Source organism: Coregonus lavaretus (genome assembly GCF_964263955.1).
Source record: "Coregonus lavaretus genome assembly, contig: HAP1_SCAFFOLD_123, whole genome shotgun sequence".
Classification (NCBI taxonomy): domain Eukaryota; kingdom Metazoa; phylum Chordata; class Actinopteri; order Salmoniformes; family Salmonidae; genus Coregonus; species Coregonus lavaretus.
The window spans coordinates 643022-663933 of record NW_028165834.1 but is presented as its reverse complement, the minus strand read 5'-3'; the positions used below and the strand labels follow the sequence as shown (position 1 = coordinate 663933).

At 44.8% G+C, this 20912-nt stretch overlaps 2 protein-coding genes and 1 pseudogene across 3 annotated transcripts; all 3 read right to left on the bottom strand.

Annotated features, from left to right (window-relative positions):
- Positions 1–508: 508 nt before the first annotated feature.
- On the bottom strand, positions 509–3552 carry LOC311115427 (small ubiquitin-related modifier 3). The gene is made up of 4 exons (XM_084190607.1): positions 3395–3552; positions 2280–2408; positions 2011–2082; positions 509–1747 (listed from the first exon to the last, which is right to left on the bottom strand). Exons 1-4 carry the CDS (start codon positions 3413–3415, stop codon positions 1685–1687), a joined length of 285 nt encoding a protein of 94 aa, XP_084046733.1. The 5' UTR covers positions 3416–3552; the 3' UTR covers positions 509–1684.
- Positions 3553–4697: 1145 nt separating this feature from the next.
- LOC311115422 (pituitary tumor-transforming gene 1 protein-interacting protein-like) lies at positions 4698–10540 on the bottom strand. Its single transcript, XM_084190601.1, has 7 exons — positions 10253–10540; positions 9334–9386; positions 8776–8884; positions 8602–8701; positions 6770–6835; positions 6182–6228; positions 4698–5973 (listed from the first exon to the last, which is right to left on the bottom strand). Exons 1-7 carry the CDS (start codon positions 10344–10346, stop codon positions 5936–5938), a joined length of 507 nt encoding a protein of 168 aa, XP_084046727.1. The 5' UTR covers positions 10347–10540; the 3' UTR covers positions 4698–5935.
- A 3286-nt stretch (positions 10541–13826) lies between these two features.
- Positions 13827–20610, bottom strand: LOC311115389 (unconventional myosin-X-like; annotated as a pseudogene). Its single transcript has 18 exons — positions 20490–20610; positions 20150–20288; positions 19952–20055; positions 19737–19845; positions 19319–19411; positions 19151–19206; positions 18911–19053; positions 18181–18375; positions 17791–18063; positions 17347–17495; positions 16792–16940; positions 16440–16647; positions 15728–15864; positions 15484–15607; positions 15021–15338; positions 14573–14749; positions 14179–14370; positions 13827–13931 (listed from the first exon to the last, which is right to left on the bottom strand). The product of its transcript is annotated as an unconventional myosin-X-like (transcript).
- Between the last annotated feature and the right edge of the window lie 302 nt (positions 20611–20912).

The window sequence follows — 20912 nt, the reverse complement described above, 5'->3', positions numbered from 1 at the left end:
GACTTAATCAAGGACAGAGGCAGACTCCTCTGTTCACCTAATAACGAACTGACACCGTCGTCGATCACTTATCAGGTTCCGGGTCACGGAGGAGAGAGGACGGTCTTTTGCCCAAATAAGAATTTTATCACCACGGCCCTGGTCAGGATTAAACGCTTGAACAGAAACCAAAACATGCAAGCACACAAATGCAGGCGCTCACAGTATAGTCCACGCTCTACCTATGCTGACCTGGGACCAGCTGATAGAAAGAGAAGACAGACAAGTCTGTGTACCAATATACAGTAGCACCCCGTTGGTCCCTTTATGCAGCTGAGAACATTACATTTCAGCGTCAGTAATGTCAAATACTGCTTGATAGGGTCTATCATATACAATAGGTAGAACATACATGACTATAGACAATACATTGAACATACAATTCATGATTCTCATGTGTAACCGGCAGTCCACTCAATGAGCCCATTCTCTCTCACACACGGTTAAAGGAGGAGCCGTGAAAGGGAGCCTGAGTACCAAACTATATTTATTGTTTACAGTAGTAAAAGACGCCAAACAATGTACAAATCAGTAGAGAAACCAAACAAATACCATATGACAAAACTTGTGGGTAAAGACCATAACCACCCCCTCCTTACCCTCCAAGTAGAAGTAGACCCCAACCACAGATCTAGGATCAGACAACCTTAACCCCCAAAACATTAACCATTAGGGGGATGCAAAATATCTGACCCGGTATCAGTGTTTAAGGATGACTTCTCCCTCCCAACTTACACCCCCACCCAAAAACAGATTCACTGACAGGGTTGCTGTAAGAACTGACCACTGAAAAAATTAAGATAAATTATCCCATATATGGTATCAGGGAATATTCCCTTTTGACTGCCCTCTAAAAAAAAAAAAAAACTAGGGGTGCATCTCACCAGTAAAAATAGCTTCCTTGTGACAAGGAGACTCCTTTCCTTCATTCTTGTAAAACTGACACTAAAGAACTGGACAGGTGAAAGCTCATTCCATGGTTGGCATCCACCTTAGCCTGAATGTTCAGATCGGTGCCAAATGAAGGATTGGAGGCAACCTAAGACTTTCGAGATGCACCCTTGGTTTTCACCCTCGAATAAACCAGGGCTTCCCCCATGTCAAACCATTGGAAGGGTCCAGAAGCCACCCACTAACCCCTAGGCACTTCTTGTAGATTCGAGGTGTTGGATAAATACAAAACACTACACAAGTGGCTTAGGGGTAGGGGTTGTTTCTAGATCAAAACTCATCGTTTTTAACATTGGAAAGACCCGGAAGCTGTCCAAGACCATTCAAGAGTTAAATCTTGACTAAGACAGACATTTGAGGGGAGCCCCCCCCCCCACCCCATCCAAAACCGCGCCAGACATATTTAAAAATAAGAACAGGGAAACACAGACGATGGGGAAGCCTCAAAGTAGAAGTTGCCCCTTAACACAGATCAGCTCACCGTCTCCTAAACGTAACCTCATCCAATATGGGGTAAACTAATAACTGACCTTAAATCAGTGTCTAAGGGGCAAATTCATCCCCACTCCCACCCCTCAGGACAAAACTGCGACAGACAAAAAAAAACACAAGTGAACACAGAGGCCGAAGAGTGACTGGAGGACAGGAGCAGTGGGCATGGTTTGGGTATGTCAATCACTGTAACGGGAGGGGCTTAGCAGAGACCGCCTGTCTGCTGTTGGAAAACATCTATGGTGTCTTCATCCTCCATCTCCAGCTAAAGAGAGAGAGAGAGAATTAACATGTGTGAGAGGGAAGGAGAGGGGGGTCTAGTGAAGAGGGATTCCATGAGAGGGAGATGTAGTGGGAAGTATAGCGAGAAAGTAATTAAGTGCATTGAGAGTTTATTTTGAGTTTAGGAACAGGGTGGGCTTTAGTTGAGAAGGATAATGGAGTCAGATGCTTCAGAGTGAGTAAGAGAGAGAAGAGAATAGAGTGAGTAGAGAATAGAGAGAGCTGCCAGTTGTCTGTGCAGCGTACCTGTGAAGGTGTGTCTGTCTCGTTGATTGGCTGTCCGTCAAACCTGAACCTGATCTGCCTTATCGAGAGACCCTGCAGGAGAGAGAGGACACATTAGAAATACATGGAACAGATATTCTCTAGTATAAGGAATCAGGTCAGCTCTATTCATAATATTTCTATGAGCAATGTTCAGGGTGCCCCCTGCTCCAGTCCTCGCCACTGAGGAGGCAGGTAGGAGGGCAAGGTGTCTGATTGGCGACTGTGGTTCAATTGGCGGCTGTGCTGACCTGACGTTCGCAGTAGGCCTTCATCAGTTTGCTGAGCGGTGTGTGTCTCTTGATTTTGAATTGAACCACCGAGCCATCCTGACCCGCTACCTTTAAGTTAATGTGGTCGTTCTCAGTCTTCACGCCCTCCTGAAACACAACCAAACAGAGACAAACAGCAATTAAAGATGAACAATGTAGTTATTCAGTCTTCAATGCTTCCCTTTCTTGGAGAGACAAACAATTGATGACTTGTACAACCGCTGTTAGGCCTCATACGTCTCTAGTAAGGTCTGGACAGGGATAGCTAGGTACTGTTCTTGTCCTGTTAATTAGGGTCGCTTGTGGGTGGTACGGGGTCTGGGGGTGGGAAATGCGTGGAACCGAAGGCTGTGACTGAGGTAAGAGTTATCCATAGCAAAATCCACGGTCAGCTTGTCCTAGTACCTCAAATCGAAAAATATATATCTGATTCCTGTATCAGTAAGTGGTTAGGGACCATTTCGTACAGGCTATCTATGACCAACTACCTAGCTATACCTGGTCCTACCGGGGTGACCAACTACCTAGCTATACCTGGTCCTACCGGGGTCTGGCCAACGCCATGCGTGTTTACTGGCCAAGAAGATAGTGTTTTTCTGGCCAAGAAGATAAACAGTGCAGTAACTAACGAATTATGTAATTTAGTAATTTCAAGAAGTGGATGCCGACGAATGCATCTAAATCACTCGAATATGGCTTCCAAATTGTGTCACATTTTGTGCGGCTCTTCTTGCGGCGTTTAGCTAACTAGCTGCTAGTTGGCTAGCGTGGTCTACTTTCCACAAAGAAAAACCCGCAACCGCTATCGGTGAATTTAACTTCGAAATGTAAGTGGTAGCTATGTTACAACATTTCTAGTTTATGTTCGAAATATTTCGCATAACATCTCTAATAGCTTGTATATCGAATACACTTAGAAATATCGTATCCGGAGGCAGCACTCCATTCATTTAGCTACGAAACAAACAGTGCGCCGATTCAGACAAACGTGCAAACCGGGCCATTTTTGATTGCATATTTCAGGCGCTATTTGGCATTAGACTGTTTTAATCGCCTTAAATACCCATCACATTTTAATAGACGGCCTGCCTTACCTTTGGTTTCTCCTCCGACATTTTGATGGGTTTTCTTTAAAGGATTTGCGGGTTCAAATGTAATTTTGGACGTGTTTTCGTTTGCACCTCTTTAAGCTATCTGCTCTTCTCCTCCGCAAACACGGGAACGCGCTTTGGTCTCTTGTTCCGCAGACACTGATTGGCTTTCGCGGAATCACATGACATATTCTATTGGGGACGCGGATGCGGGGACGCGCAATTCAACCAAATACTCGGTCACGCGACATTAAGAACCCGCCAAAGACAGGGCTGAGTCTGGCCCTTGATTAATTTCAAATAAATACACACATTACACTCAGATCAAATTGTATTTGTCACATGCTTAGTAAAAAACAGGTATAGACTACCATGAAATGCTTACTTACGGGTCCTTTTCCAACAATAAAGATACAACATTTTAATATTGACACAAGGAATAAATACACAGTGAATAATGAATAACAATAATGAGTAAACATAACATGGCTGTGTACAGGGAGTACCAGAATAATGTTGTAAAATACAATTGATATCAAGCCAAATCTTCCATGTTCATCATAATGGAAAGAGAAATGGTGTGTATTCATTACGTAGTACATTTACTGTTTAAGAACCAAATGGAAGAAAACTGAGAGCAGGGGGGGGGGGAATAGGTCCCTCCCATAGAAATAGATAGAGAACTCATCTTTGTATCTGTGTCATTGTAGCGTCTGTGACAGCATGGGCAACGCCATTGAGGCTATCTCCATTTTGAAGAATTCAATTTTCTTCTTCACAATTGGCTGATCCCCCTGATGACCTGGTTGGACATGACTCCAACAGGGTCACCAGGAGGGATCAGCCAATGAAGTCCCACCCAGTTGACTACTTTAAAATGGTGGAAGCCCTCAATGGCGCTGCCAATGCTAATATGGCTTTTTGGCCACTAGAGCCCCTTATCATTCTCTATGGTCCTTCCCGTTTTGTTCCGTTTGCTTCCTTTAAAGCAGAATTGGCGAAATGAATAAGCCCATGGTTTTGAGGAAGGCAACACTAAGCTACTGTCCTATGGTGGTAGCCCACAAGACTGGAAATCCACTACCAGAGACATGGCTTTTGATTACCAGTCGGGGGCGCTCCAACTCAACATGTCATTTCTCTCTTGAGGGAGAAAGGGAAGGATTGGAATGGGTAGGGATCCAGGGCTGGGTTACATTCCAGAAAGATTATCTCGCTCTGTGGCTCTGCTCATATAAAATGCTTGAATAAAGAGTATAAATATCCTTGATAAAAATAGTAAATCGAGATCTAAGACTTGAGGATTGAGTTAGCACTGCAGGAATTCCTGTTTATTCACATCCCTACTATTATTGAGGTTACGATCACTGGTCTGATATGGTCGTTGTGCGTTTCTCAATATGAGGTAGAGGGTATAGTAGCGGCTAGGAGTTGATAAGATCCAAAGAGAGACAAGTCTTACATAGTGGAAAGTTATATTTGAGTAAAAATAGATTTGTTCAATAAACAGACAAAGGGTAGTTTATTACACATAACTTGACATCAATAAAAAGTTGATTCATTTGGCCTGACAAGTTAGATTCTGTAACTGAAGTAGCTGGTGCCTGTAATGAAAAAGCTGTCACAGGTAGAAATATATTGCTTAGATCTGACATTCTTTATGTCTCATTTTACAAGGTGTGTACATTCTATATGGTAGCCTACATTTCTATCTGCAATTCTGAGCATTCAACTCTTCTGAATAGCCTCCTATTTAAAGCTGCAATATGTAACTTTTGGGGCGACCTGACCAAATTCACATAGAAATGTGAGTTATAGATCTGTCATTCTCTTTGAAAGCAAGTCTAAGAAGCGGTAGATCTGTTGTATGTGCGTTATTTCTATGCTTACCGTATGGAAAATATATTTTACAGCGGTTTAGATGGTACAATGATTCTCTAAACTATACTTGCTTGTTTTGTCACATAAACTGAAATTAAGTTAACTGGAAATGGCAGAGCAATTTCTGCAAAGTGCATCATTAAGTACAATTCTGGTTTAAATTAGAATCACAATACATCTATAAAAAAGTTTGTTTGATGGAGTACACAGATAAAAATACATAGATATGGTCAACTTTTCTGGAGTGCATCTTCTCAATCAAGTAGAGCATAGGCAAGATATCCTATAACCAAGTAGTAACCCTTAAGCACCATCATCATATGAGTTTTTAATACAGTGGTAGTCACAGAAGGTAGATGGTATAAATAAGGTACATTATTATTATTATTACTATTTTTGCAGGATGCAACATATCATACGAAATAGATTACGTTGTACACAATTGTGCACAATTTATGGGGACCCATTTTGGTTTGTGAGCGCTACTTTCAAAGCTATTGTCTGAAATTATACAAAACCTTTATAACGCATCTTTAAGATTTTTATGATTAATGGTTTAGGGGAGGGTAAGCTGAGCATAGAACAGTCACCAATGTCAACATTCCTTAGGGGAAGAAGGGTTGGGTTGGTTGAAAGGTCAGAGGTGAGGAGAAGGCAGGCAGCTCAGGAGAATTTGGAGTATGGGTTGGACCCACTGAGACCTGGAAGGAGAGAGAGAGAGAGAGAGAGGGGCAGAGATAGAGGGAGGGAAAGAGGGAGAGAAGGAGAGAAAGAATTAGATATCATCTTTCATAACATCAAATTCCATCAGGGTAGTGATGGTGGTTTTCCACAGACAGGAATGAGGAAACATGACAGGAGTGGTGTGTGTGTGTGTGTGTGTGTTTGTGTGCGTGTCTCAAGTCGTACCATATTTCGTTCGGATTTCCTCATGCCTCATCTTCATCTCTGCCTTCCTGTTAACACAAAGACAACCAGCTGGTTAGACGCACACACATGTAAGCACACATAGTATTTTTAGAGGACTGCACAACCTTTCAGACCAGCCAGGTAGGTAAGAAGTCATGAGTAGAGCACAAACCGGTTTGGGCGGTTAGCTTTGGTTGTGACGTATGTAAAGGTTTGTTCCAGTAATGCTTTTGTGTCGCTCTGGCTGTAACTGATATGAAACTAACAAAAGAAACCTGGGGCCTTGTTCTGATCGCAAACACGGTCACATTGTCAGATAGACACACTGAGGAATGAAACACACACAATATTTTTTCAGGTATTAAAAGGATATGTTGCCTCTAATTCTGAGTGTAAGGTCAAATACAGCACACACAGGGCTTGAATGAGCAATGTTCACCATATATCCCTGTGGGATTTGTAGTAGGCCAGCTGACCACAACACACACAACACAAAGCCATGTAAATACTGACACTTTCTATAGTTGCAAATTGCTTCACATACATAGACAAATACACAGATGTTCGTGTGCCATGGTGACGTCTTACCTCTCTTCCTGTTTTCCCTTCGTCTTATTGGCCCGTCTATCCATCTTGGCATCGAACCTCGTAGACCTGACACACACACAGGTTAGGGCGGATTAGTACTTATACATGTGTCTGGAGGTCAGTCCATGAGGGTAGGTCAGTGTGTGTGTGTGAATTACACACTTTACTTGACCACGCCAAATCAAACACACACACTATACAGTTGAGGCCAAATATATTGGCACCCTTGCACCTTTCTTAAATAATTTCCTATTTCTTTTCAAATAAATTAAATTGATTTTCAACATTGCAGAGGCTATTTTATTTTTGTAATCTAAAGTTGAGCAATTTAATAGAGAAAATAAAGACAAAAGGCATGGACAAAATGGCCACCCTGGAGCTAGTACTTGGTTGCACAGCCTTTGGCCAAGATAACTGCAGACAAACGCTTCTTGTAGCCATCAATGAGCTTGCTTCAACTTTAGACTGGCATTTGGCCCACTTTTCAGCAGAAAACTGCTTTTATACTTCAATGTTTGAAGGGTGCCCTCCAACTACTGATCTCGTCATAGGTTTCAGATGTGATTCAGTTCTGGACTCTTGTCTGACCACTCCAGAACAGTCCAGCGTTTCTTCTTAAACCATTCCAAGGTGCTTTTGAAGCATGTTTGGGGTTGTTGACCTGCTGGAAGACCCACAACCTTTAACAGAGACACAGTTTTTGGATACTGGGTTGAACATTGCACTCCAAAACACCTTGATAATCTGCTGATTTCATGATGTCTTGCACACGTTCAAGACCCCCAGTACCAGAGGCAGCAAAGCGACCCCACAGCATTATTGAACCTCCCCATGTTTGATTGAACGTGTGCAAGGCATCATGAAATCAGCATATTATTAGTTGTTTTGTTGTCCAATGTTCAACCCAGTGTCCAAAAACTGGGTCTCCATTGAATGCTGTGGGTCTTCCAGCAAGACAACGACCCCAAACATGAAAAAACACCCAGGAATGGTTCAAGAAGAGATGCTGGACTGTTCTGGAGTGGCCAGCCAGGAGTCCAGATTTGAATCACATCCTAAACCTATGGAGAGATCTGAAAACAGCAGTTGAGGAGGGCACCCCTCAAACCTTGAAGAATTAGAGCAGTTTGCTGCTGAAAAGTGGGCTACATCATTGATGGCTACAAGATGCGTTTGTCTGCAGTTACCTTGGCCAAAGGCTGTGCAACCAAGTATAAGCTCCGGAGTGCCAATCATTTTGTCCATGCCATTTGTCTTTTCTAAATTAAAATTGTCAACTTAAGTTTCCAAAAATAAAATGTATTCTGCAATGTCGAAAATCTAATAACAAGGTGTGGAGACCAAAAGTATATATATTTTTTATTTCAACCTATTTTAGAAGAAAGGGGAAACACACACAAACACATGCACACACAGACACACTAACACATTATTTTTGTTGTTGTATTGTTTATCATTTTGTTGTTGTATTGTTTGTATATTGTTGTATTTTAAATTTGTGTGACTGTTCTTGTCTATCAGTGTTTCGTTACTTGTCATGTTTTGTGTTTTTTTGTGGACCCCAGGAAGAGTAGCTGCTGCTTTGGCAACAACAGGGATCTGAATAAACAAATAAGAAATAGTGACTTATTTAAGAAAAGTGTAAGGGTGCCAATTACTTTGGCCGAAACTGTATATGAATACACATACCATTATATAAATACACTCACACAGTCAACGATAAAAAAACAAAAAAACATCATCCCCTCATCCCAAACTGTTTTGGAAACAGATTACACAAATCAACAGTGTGTGTGTGTGTGTGTGTGTGTGTGTGTGTGTGTACACTATACCCGATGCGTTCACACTTGCAGCAGAAGAGGCAGACCAGGAAGGCGATGATAATGACTCCACCCACCACCGCCATGGCGATGATCAATGACTGGAAGTTCACTGACACACACACACACAGGACATTAGTTCTTACTCCAGCAGAGGTGTGTGTGTGTGTGTGTTTGTTTTCTTACCCCAGCAGCGTCCCCAGCGTGCATCGTTGAGGGGGCAGAGGGCGTGGGGGGGTAGGATGGTCCTCACTGGGTACGTGATACACATCTTAGTCTTCTGACACCACAGGCACTGTAACACACACACAGGTCAACATAACGCCAGTATTCATGGACTATGAATTGGTAGGGATTTCAGGATTGGCAGGGTTAGAGTTCACAATGCCAAGGATGGAGGGATGCAGAGAGAGAAATGAGGGCAGAGAGACAGAGGTGAGTGTTCAGTTAGTCCCCCAACCTGTCTGATAGGTGTGGAGGGTGGAGCTGATATGCTGATTCATGTGCAACAGAAAACATATGTGACCCTGTTAGACCCATGACCAGGAGGTGTAGTGAGGGAATCAGGACCAGAAAACATATGTGACCCTGTTAGACCCATGACCAGGAGGTGTAGTGAGGGAATCAGGACCAGAAAACATCTGTGACCCTGTTAGACCCATGAGCAGGCGGTGTAGTGAGGGAATCAGGACCAGGAAAACGAAAGTGTTCCTGACTCGGGTGCCAGACTAATCCCAGACTCACCGTCACATTTGTCAGACATTCCTCACAGCTTGTTCCATTCTTAGTCTCACACACTGGGAGAGGGAGGCGGGAGAGCGAGAGGGAGGGAGAGAAAACAGGTTGATCGAGGGGAAAAAAACATTAGATCAGTAGTTAATAACATACGAAATAACTGCAGTTAGAGGCAGTAATAAAGCCTTCTCACTTGCAGCAAGACCTAGCCTACTGCAGATATTTCCATTTGTCTTTTGACTGTATGATTCTACAGAATCGTTTGTGTACATTCTGGTAGTTAAATCTATGGCTCCAGATAAGAAACGGAAGCCTGGTAGTCTGGTAGTCTGGTCTCTATGGGGCAAAAATTCAAAAAGGAATCTTCCAAGATGGAGAACAGGTGTCTCTTTTGGCACTTTAACTAGTTTCACCCAAACACTTAACAGTTAAATGGGCCAGCCAGTCATGATTCTAACTACTGAAATGTGTCTGAGAAGGAACTGAAAACAATCCATTGTTCCTGCTAAGAGGTTTCAGTTACACAAGCGTTTAACAACTCCCTGACAGTGAATAGGCCAAATATTTTACCAATCTACCAAGACACTTGAAATTAAAGAGCCATTGTCTGAATATAATAATCTAAATTTTATAAGGCTGATGACAGTCTAAATTACATCATTATAAAGGAATTGAAAACAAGCATTAAGTCATTTTGTGTTTTACCTAAAGGCAAATTCACTGTGAAATAGGCTACAACGTGAAATCGGGGAATTTCTGGTTTGAGAGAACTCCACTACCAGCTGTATTTTCGGTGATTAATGTCATAGACTAACTATAGCCAACAGTATGATCTATAATATTTTTTTGTCATATAGATCAAAATAATTTATAAGCGACAATAAATCAATGGTTAAGAAAAACAACAAAAGAAGTGCCACTGACTCACCTACGCTGGGTTCGGCAGTTTGCGCGAACACAGTGACCACACCGAAGAGTAGCAGAACAGCAGGTAGGCCTACTAAACTCCTCAAATCCATCATTTATTGAAACTTTCAAATCCAAACTGTGACAGTAAAATATTCCTTCGTGTATGGCGCTAATCTTGAGTTGGAAAAGTTGTTTTATTTAAGTAACAACACGGAGAAATTGGCCAATCCGTTTTAAGAAAAGAAACCCTTGAAGTGATGTTGAGATAAGGCAAAAAGGTCTGTCCTCCTTCCTCCCTGCGCGCGCCCAACCAATGAGAGCTGGAATTAGGGTGACCAAATGTCCCGGATTGCGGGACAGTCCCGAATGTTGGCCATTTGTCCGGTGCCCCGCATTTTATCAACAAACACTACTCATTTACCAAAAAAGGTAGATTTGTTGCGTATTTCGGTCAGACTTCCTATTCATTTGATGATAATTGACATTTCAGCCTGTTTGCCAAAAACATGTATTCATGTAGGCTACACTGGCCCGCAAAAACATTCCGTTGTCCCGCATTTGTGTATTTTAAATATGGACCATTGTGTGGTCACCCTAGCTGGAATAGAACAATCACGTCAGCTGTGTGCGTGCGTGTACAGAAGAGAAGACTGGACAATTTCCGATAATTTATTAAAGCATAATTTTGTAAAGCCAGTTACAAATAAAAAAAGAACAACAACAATTTTCTCTCTCTTTCTCTTTTTTCTCTCTCAAAACAATCACAATGTTTCAATATATAATGATAATAATGAATATGAACCATAACAGATTACAGTCAGGTCCTGCTCTGGCCGCCTGCGGCTGGAAAATGACCCTGGTATAGAGGTTGCTCATAGACACAGATCTAGGATCAGTTTACCCTTCCCATTTGGGTGGGAAACGGGCTTGTGGTAATGTCTGGATCAAAATCAGTGGAATGTTATCAAATACATCAAACACATGGTTGCCATGTGTTTGATACCATTCCATTGGTTCAGTTCCAGCCATTATTATGAGCCTTCCTCCCCTCAGCAGCCTCCACTTCTTTAGATCAGTGTCAAGAGGCAACTTCATCTTACTCTGTGTACTAGCAGTGTGAGAGGCAGGGCCATAGAAATGGAATACCTAGATAGGGCACAGTCCTGAATTTCACTGGATTTTTCGGTCATTCCAAATGGTCCACTGGAACACAGGATGGAATGTTGTTCTGAATTGGAATGTCCTTTCCAGTAATTCTGATTCTATAGACTGGTCCTCCAGGGGGCTGTGGCCCACAAGCAGTGACGAAATCCCAAACAAAATTCCCATGTTCCCAGAATTCTCATATTCCAACCATTCCTAATTCCTAGATGCATACCTCCTCAATATGTGATCTTCTCTTCTTTCACAGAATTCCATACTGTAACACTATCCCCTCCCTCCCTCTGCAATAATTATAACAAATAAATACCCCATCCTCCACCCTCTCCCTCCCTTCCTCCATTCCCAAACCCTTCCCCATTTAAAATCACAATCACAACACCATTCTCTTATAAAGGTTAGCCATATACATAATACTCTTATTTCTCAACAACACACTTTCTTTATATCTTCTTATTTCTTTTTATAGTTCCCTTCTTCCCCCGGTGGGGTAGTTAGTTAGTCACTTGCATTATGACACAGATACACACGCTCACGGTAGCATTCCAAACACAGCACTACAGGAGGGGAGACACTGGGAACTTACAGTACACTAGTCACATGACTCAAAACAGCTTCTATTCACACATGAACTGGAGAACGATCACATAGCATAGAAACAGAATGGGTAGAGAAGACATCATTGTAGATTCCTCTTGTTTAAAAAAAAAAAAGTACCCACGGATATGGAAACGTGAGCCAGAAGGATGATACGAAGGCTACATTTCACTAGAGCACAGAGAAACGCATGTAGGCAACCATCCCAAACTGCCCTACCAATATGGCCGCCGCGACTGACTCTACCCATTCTACATCAATAAGTGAAACCCCCCTATATCTCTGTGATTTAGTCAGATGGCACTGCTAGTGAATAAGGGTGCGTTGGCATATTAGACATACAGCAGTGAATATCTCTGTTCATTCGCATTTAATTTACACATACAATAAATTCATCAAATGGCATTTATAATGGTATTTATATACATACAGTACAGTGACCAAAAAAATCTATGTAGGGTTCCAATGGGTGCGATATACAAAAACGGTAAGTGTTTGATTAGTGTATATGTGTGTATGTGTAGGTTAGACATGAATATATAATATATGTGATGTTCATAGTATGTAGATATATTATAGGAGAAGGTTCCGTCTCAATCTCCCTTGGTTGATCTTGTAGTTGACATTTGTCACTCTTAGCATCATTCGCTCCTCCAGACCTTTCCACACCCACAGAGCTTCCCCCCCAGACCAAGCCAGACAGCTACCCCTGGAAAGAGCCTCTGAGTCGGGATGATCCCGGGGAGAGGGCCCTGGATGGGCCTCCAGCCCTGGTTCTCTGAGGGGGTTTGTATGAAGTCATATCACACAGCTCCATAGATATCTACTATGAGGTCACTTCCTTTGGCCATATGTGATGTCACTTCCTTTGACACAGGAAGTACTGCGCATTCTGATGAAGAAGGGACCAGACTTTCCATTTGACCCGAGAGGAAAACACAAAACACAGTGAGTCCTTTAACTCAGTCACCACGGACAACAGCAGATGAACGAGAGAGTGAGTGAGAGAAAGAGAGAGGAAAGGAAGCAAGCAAGAGAGAATAAATTAACACGTAACTGTAAAGAGAGTAAAGCAGGCGAAATGGGGGACACACAGACAGAGAAAAAGAGAGAGTTTCATCAAATGGGGGAGAGAGGGTTAGAGACAGAGGAAGGAAGACAGAACTAGTAATAGGCTTCATTTGATCTCTCCTAGTTGGCAGTGTGTTGGGACTGGGACTGGGACTGGGACTGGGACTGGGACTGGGACTGAGACTGGCACTGGGGGTGTGTTATCGGGGTTGAGAAGGGGGCGACGGGGCTTTGCAGGTGGTATGGCTTGACTGGGCTATTGTGCTTGTCGTTGGTATGGGTTTGGTCCAGAGAGAACAGAGAGAGAGGGATGACAGAGGAGAGAGAGAGATTAGAGATTGATATAAAAGGAGTAATAGATATTTAGATGAAGTAAGGTTGAGTTAGAATGTGCTTGCTGGGCCTGCTGTCTGTAAGACAGTGACATGCAGGGTAACTGGGGGTTGGGAGGTGCTGGAGTTGTCCTCCTCCCCCAAAATTGTTGTTTTCCATGCTCATTGTTAATAAACAGATATTTAACCCAATCCACCCAATTCCCAAGTCTAGAATAGTTAGCTGCAGTCTCCATCCACTTTTCCCTTTGTGAAATCTGATGCCATTTTAGGTTCCTGACTGTCCTCTATTTTGTGTGTACCCCTCTCCAAGGTCGGCTGACTCCACCAACAAACCAACCGACCGACCAATCCGTGGATTATATCCACTTCCTGCCGCTCTTTGATAGGCCTGTACTGTTGAATGGAGGGCTCTGATTGACTGCTGGTTGATCACCTGACGAAGGCGCTGGCGACGCTGGAGACAGACATGATGCTGCAGCGTTTCTTCACCATCATGTTGATGTAGGCTTTCATGATCTTCGCAATCTCCATCACCTGCATAGAGAGAGAGAGAGAGAGAGAGAGAGAGAGAGAGAGAGAGAGAGAGAGAGAGAGAGAGAGAGAGAGAGAGAGAGAGAGAGAGACAGAACATCAGTGTATGTGTCTGTGCAGTGTGCAGTATATTCGTGATTTATTCTTCCATTGTGTGAGGTTATTTATGTTGTGACTGTCTGATGCATGCATGTGTGTGTTTCAGAGTAAGTGTTTGTGTGTTTCAGAATATGTGTGTGTGTGTGTTTACCAATGGAGTGTCGAAGAACAAATCCTTGCCGTCGACAGTGATCTGGTAGGTGCAGGGTTGTGGAGCTCCAAAGAAGGTGATGCGCTCGTACTGGAATGTCTGCAGAGGTTTGGGTTCGCCTCTCTTATACACAGACAGGTTGTCAGCACTCACACCCAGCCACAGGTCATGGGGAAAACCTCCTTCCTTACACTGCAGGGGAGAGAGAGGGAGGAGAGGCGAAGAGAGGAGGAGGAGGAGAGGGAGGGGAGGATGAGATAGAAGCAAAACACAAAACACACACAAAACACGCACACACAAAACACACACACACAAAACATGCACACACAAAACACGCACACCCAAAACACGCACACCCAAAACACGCACACCCAAAACACACACGCACACACACCTCCACGTCGAACAGTGTAGAGCCATATCCGGGCCACTCTTTGACGATGGACATGTATTTGAGCAGAGCCTGGTGCTGGGGGAGTCCCTGTAACTTGGTCCATTTATCCAGAACATGGGCTCTGGTGGCCGATGTCTCCTCCTTCACCCACATCTCTACCTGCTGCCCCTCTTCCTCCTACATAGGATTCAAATCATAGTTATCAATCAATCAATTAACCAACAAATCAATCAATCCTAAACCTAAACAGAGGCGATATGGAAATGCAATGATCCAGTCAATAGTTGATAATGTGTGATTCATAAGAGGCGAGAGGCGCCATCTCTAGGACATATTGAGAACTACAGCAAGGAAAAATATTGCAATAGTAATGTCAGCATGTGCATTTGTGTCTGCATTTTTTATGCAAATGCATTGTGTGTGTGTGGGTGTGTGTGCCCATCGCCACCTTCTGTTTCTTCAGCGAGCCCGTCTTGAAGCTGCGCCTCAGACTTCCATCCAGGAAGCTGGGGGTTCTCCTTCTATCCTGCCCGTCCCCTTTGACACTTCCCACCTGCCCTACACCTCCCTCTCCTCCTGCCGCACCTCCCTGTTTGGTGGAGTGGAGGATGCGCGAGCGGAGGCGCCCCATTGGGTAAACACTACCGAGGCTCCACCCAGCGCGGCTGGCCCCGTCTCCATGGAGATACTGCAGCCGTAAAGCGGCTAGCTGCTGCAAAGTTTCCTCTGGGGCCGGGAAGTGACCACTGATCAGAGACTCATGGGCCTGAAGGGAGGAGGGAGGAGGGAGTGTTGAAAGGGGGGAGAGAGAGGGGGAGCGTGAGAGTAAGACATTTATTGAAATTGGTTGAGACGGAGTAGGACAAGGAGTGTGTTTGTTTGTGTGTGTGTGTGTGTGTGTGTGTACTCACCTGCTCAAACATGAAGGCAAACTCCACCCCCTCCTTAGGCATGCTCTCCATATCGAGGAAACAGTAAAGTTTAAAATAAAGTCTCCACTGTCCTTCCTCCTCCTCCTCCTCAGTCCCTGACAGCCTGGAATACACACATATAGGGTTAGCAACACACACTCACACACATGCTCATACACATGCTCACACACACGCTCACACACACGCTCCCACACACACACACACACACACACACGTTATGTACCTCTCAAACTTGGCGAGGACGTCAGCCACTATGACCCTACTCTCCAGAGCTCGGTCCATCACCTTGTTGTGTTCAAACAGAGAGAACAGATTCCTACTGTCCTCCATGGCCAGGCCGCGGATCAACTTCTCCACCACCTACACACACACACACACACACACACACACCCACACACACACACACAGGAACGCACGCACATATACACACACACACACAAAGGAGAGATGTTACAGAGACGTGTATGTGTGCATGTGTATACACTGAGTATACCAAACATTAGGAACACCTTCCTAATATTGAGTTGCCCTTAGAACAGCCTCAATTCATCGGGGCATGGACTCTAGAAGGTGTCGAAAGCGTTCCACAGGGATGCTGGCCCATCTTGACACCAATGCTTCCCACAGTTGTGTCAAATTGGCTGGATGTCCTTAGGTTGGTGGACCATTCTAGATACACACAGGAAACGTAAATCTTTTGTCTTGCCCATTCACCCCCTGAATGGCACCATGTCTCAATTGTGTCAAGGCTTAAAAATCCTTCTTTAACCTGTCTCCTCCCCTTCATCTACACTGATTGAAGTGGATTTAACAAGAGACATCAATAAGGGACCATAGCTTTCACCTGGATTCACCTGGTCAGGTTATGTAATGGAAAGAGCAGGTGTTCTTAATGTTCTCGGGCACTGTGTGTGTGTGTGTGTGTGTGTGTGTACCTCTCCGGCGGTGGTGTGTGAATTGATGGAGATCTTGCAGGAGCCTCCTCCATGGCAGTAGACTGTAGTTGTCATCTCCTGCCTCACCAGTAGGGCTATGATTTCCTCCTGAGACGGAATAAAGTCCCTGGTCTTGGTCTTCTTCAGAGACTCATTGATAAAAGCAGAATAACGCTCAATCTCTGTGTTGGGGAAATGCTCTCGCACCCTGGGAGAACACACACACAGACAGTCATGATACACACACATAAGATACACACACACACACACACTAATAAACATCTCTGTACCTGGGACACACACTCACCTCTTGGGAATACACACACACACATGCACACACACGCACACACACCTTTTGAGGTGGAAGCGCAGGTATCTGAGGATGGTCCGGCTTGGGAGGAAGGTGCAGCTCATACAGGTGAGGAGGTGCCAATGAGCCCGCTGATTGGGCTGATTGGGCTGAGGCACGTGATTGGTCTGCTTGATCACCTGACAGTATACCTGGAGAGAGCGGAAAGACAGTGAGTGAGTAGGAGTGTGTGTATGTTTGTATGTGTATGCGCCTGTGTATGTGTGTGTGTGTGTGTGTGTGTGTGTGTGTATGTGCACCCGCATACACTCTTAGAAAAAAGGGTTCCAAAAGGGTTCTTCAGCTGTCCCCATAGGAGAACCCTTTTTGCTTCCAGGTAGAACCATTTTGGGTTCCATGTAGAACCCTATGTGGAAAGGATTGTACATGGAACTGAAAAGGGTACTACCTTGAACCAAAAGGGTTCTACCTGGAACCAAAAAGGGTTCTTCAAAGGGTTCTCCTGTGGGGACAGCCGAAGAACACATTTAGGTTCTAAATAGCACCTTTTTTTCTAAGAGTGTATGTGCCCATATGTGTGTGCCCATGTGTGTGTACCTCATCTCGGAGCGGTCTCAGGTCCTGACAGGTCTGTAGTACCCCCCTTATGATAGGAACAGGGTCTGCCAGAGTCTCCATCTCCTGAAGAGAGTTAAACACTCGGATAGCTTCATCCTGAAGACTGGCATAGCCCTGCTGTCTCTGGACTGTAGGGGAGAGGAAAGGAGGGAGGAGGGGGGAGGAGAGGAAGGGATGGGGGGGGGGGGTAGAGGGGAGAGGGGGAGAGGAAAGGAGGGAGAGGTGGAGGCAGGGAGGAGAGAAAGAAAGAAAAGTTATCATCAAATTCCTTCATGTTCATGTCAGTGACAGTACAAGGAGAATTACCAGGAAGTGACAGTACAAGGAGAATTACCAGGAAGTGACAGTACAAGGAGGATTACCAGGAAGGGACAGTACCATGTGTATGATGCAGGCTGTATTGTGATGGTCCACTCTACTTACTGACTTCTCCGTAGGGCAGTGGCAGTAGGGGGGAGTGTAGAGGGTGCTGAGTGTATCTGAGGATGGGATTCCTCCTGTAGGTCTGCTCCACCGCCTCAGGGTTAAGACTGTTGTCCTTGATATCTCTGATGAGCTGTACTGTAGGTGTTTCTATAGGTGTCTTGCTGTCTATCACTGCCTGTATGGCTGCTATCCATCTCAGAGCTTCATTCAGCATCTTGGTGTAGAGGCGATACGAGTGCTTCCGTCCGTGCACTACGATGTTCCAGTACCCTACAAAGACAACAAGGGCATCAGTATAGACCCTACCCCCGATCCCCTACACCCTCCATTTCTTCCCTCTGACTCCCTCCTCCCTTTCGTCCTCTCCTTTCACTCCTTCCCTCTCACCTGTCTCTCTGTGCACTCGTTCCTCAGGTTGAAAGACAGAGCACAGGGAGTTGAGGACGAGGGTTCCCATCTTGGAGGAGTTTCGCTCAGAGCTCTTGTAGTAATCCAGGGAGTTATGGGTTAACACGAACCAGCGTTTCTTCAGCTTCAGAACATTACTCTTAGTTCCTGTCTTCATCTCCTTCTGGAGCCAACCTAGGGGATGGAGAGAGAGAGAGAAAGAGAGAGAGGATAGTGATACAGAGAGAGAGAGAGAGAGAGAGGGAGATAGGGGAGAGAGACAGCGAGAGAGAGGGAGAGAGGAGAGAGAGAGAGAGAGAGAGACAGAGAGAGAGAGAGAGAGAGAGAGAGAGAGAGAGAGAGCGAGAGAGAAGGTATCACTTGTGGGCCATCACACAAGAACTGTGTGGTGAGTTGTGTATCAGTGCTGTGTGGCGGCAGGTAGCTTAGTGGTTAAGAGCGTTGTGCCAGTAACCGAAAGGTCGCTGGTTCTAATCCCCGAGCCAACTAGGTGAAAAATCTGTCGATGTGCCCTTGAGCAAGGCACTTAACCCTAATTGCTCCTGTAAGTCGCTCTGGATAAGAGCGTCTGCTAAATGTGGGTGTGTAATGAGTAACATTGTCTGAGACCTGAAGACTAACACAATCTCATGGTGCACAGCAGACCTATGTTCCAACTCAGTCAGTATGTGTATGAGTGTGTGTGTGTTTGTGTGGGTGTGTTACCCACCCCTAACCAGGAACTCCTGTCCGTCTATCTTGGCGTCTCCTTTAGGTTTCTGCAGCAGGCTGATCCAGTGATGCATCTCCTCTGGAGTGTCAGTGTTACAGTGGATCACACGGTTCGCTGTGATGATCACAAATGAGTTGGGCCTGGACACACACACACACACACAGGTTAGATACCGATACATAACACACATCTAATTTATAATCCCAAACCAGGTCAACCACAGTAGCTAGTTCATACCTGTCAGGGTTGTCAGAGGCACAGACTGAGTCGATCAGCCCCACGTCCAGAGTCCCCTATAACATGACATGAGATGACATACTCTATTATCATGGTAAAGTGTGTGTATAAGATGTGTGGGTCATTATAACATGTGTATACATGGTTAGAAGCTGTGTAGAGACTGACCACAGCGTTCTTGGGGTTGGCCTGTTCATGAGACATGTCCATCAGCTGCTCGGAGTATACACATGAACCTTACTGAGGACTTTATACCACGCACTAGAGAGAAAGAGAGGGGGTGGGAGAGAGAGAGGGGGGGGGGGGGGGGGGGGGGGGGGGGGGGGGAGATGAGGAGAGACAGTGAGAGGAGGGGGAGAGAGAGAGAGGAGGTTGGAAAATGAGAGAGGGAGAGAGGGGAGAGAGAGAGCGAGGGGAGAGAGAGAGGGGGGAAGAGAGAGAACAATTTAGATGAAAATTGATATTATCGTTCCTTTCATAAGCATCATGTCTCCCTTCTCTGTGAGCAAAACACAGGTGTATCTGAGACCTATGGTTCTACAAGGTTGGTTATTAGAGACCATGGCCAAATACATAAGTCAAACACTTTGGTGTCTCCATACTGGCGTCTTCTGGCGACTCAGCAAACACCTGTACGTCTCTCATCTGTCACGATGTTCAACGCATTCTCCTTCTCATGGTTGTTCACGATCTCCCTGTGAGGAACAGAGAGGGAAGGAAATATGTTTTGCTTTGGGTGTGAGTTGCATTGTGGATAGGGCTTAAGACTGGAGCATTGCATTGTGGGTATTAGAGTCTTACTTGGCGGCGCGGATGTCGATGGTTCCCTTCAGTTTCTCCTCGCTGTCGTTGTCAAAGTACATCAGTTTGTGTTCCCTCAGAACAAACCAACGCATCTTCCAGTTCTGCAGGGGGGGGTAGGGTGTAGGGGTTAACACACACTCACACACCAAACACTCCCCTCTAATCCCACTCTAAACAAACAGACACACACCCCAACCTGCGGGACAGAGTGGACAGTCCTCCTCCCTTCTTATGGAGCCAGCAGACTTGAGGGACTCCTGTTTGGAGCGGAACCACATGAAGGTCTCATCCTTCAACACACACCACCGCCTCCGCCATGGGATCATCAGACCAGCTAGGAGAGAGAGAGAGAGAGAGAGAGAGAGAGAGGAGAGAGAGAGAATACACACACAGTCTCATACAGGTTCACTACGCCACTACGACCAGTTAAAGGGATGGGAGAGAAACATGGCCTGTGTGTAAGTACTGTGTATGTGTGTGTGTGTGTGTGTGTTTGTGTGTGTGTATGTGTTTGTGTGTTTGTGTATGTACTCACCCTTCATGTAGAGGTAGCTATGGAAGTACGGAGGTCCGTTCCCGTTGAGAAGAGTGACCCTGCCGTTGTGTACCTCCTCATCTGTCTCCAACAGCTCATCATGCTCATCATCACTCTCCATGTACTGGACACACAAATATTTACCTCAATATATATCTATCTATACAGCAATATACACACACACACATCACTCACTCTATATGTACTGGACACACTTAGTTTATACAATTATTATATACAGTTGAAGTCGGAAGTTTACATACACTTAGGTTGGAGTCATTAAAACTCGTTTTTCAACCACTCCACAAATGTCTTGTTAACAAACTATAGTTTTTGCAAGTCGGTTAGGACAACTACTTTGTGCACGACACAAGTCATTTTTCCCAATTGTTTAAAGGCACGGCAACTAGATTATTTTAACTT

Bases quoted from the DNA above. Each gene is read 5' to 3' on its own strand.
- LOC311115427 (XM_084190607.1), bottom strand. From the start codon at position 3,415: ATGTCGGAGGAGAAACCAAAG. The intron at 2,409-3,394 runs GTAAGGCAGGCC...GTTGTGTTTCAG, and splicing joins TGTCGGAGGAGAAACCAAAG to GAGGGCGTGAAGACTGAGAA. The intron at 1,748-2,010 runs GTACGCTGCACA...CTCTCTCTTTAG, and splicing joins AGACAGACACACCTTCACAG to CTGGAGATGGAGGATGAAGA.
- LOC311115422 (XM_084190601.1), bottom strand. From the start codon at position 10,346: ATGATGGATTTGAGGAGTTTAGTAGGCCTACCTGCTGTTCTGCTACTC. The intron at 8,885-9,333 runs GTGAGTCTGGGA...TGTGTGTTACAG, and splicing joins AATGTCTGACAAATGTGACG to TGCCTGTGGTGTCAGAAGAC. The intron at 8,702-8,775 runs GTAAGAAAACAA...TGTGTGTGTCAG, and splicing joins ACGCTGGGGACGCTGCTGGG to TGAACTTCCAGTCATTGATC.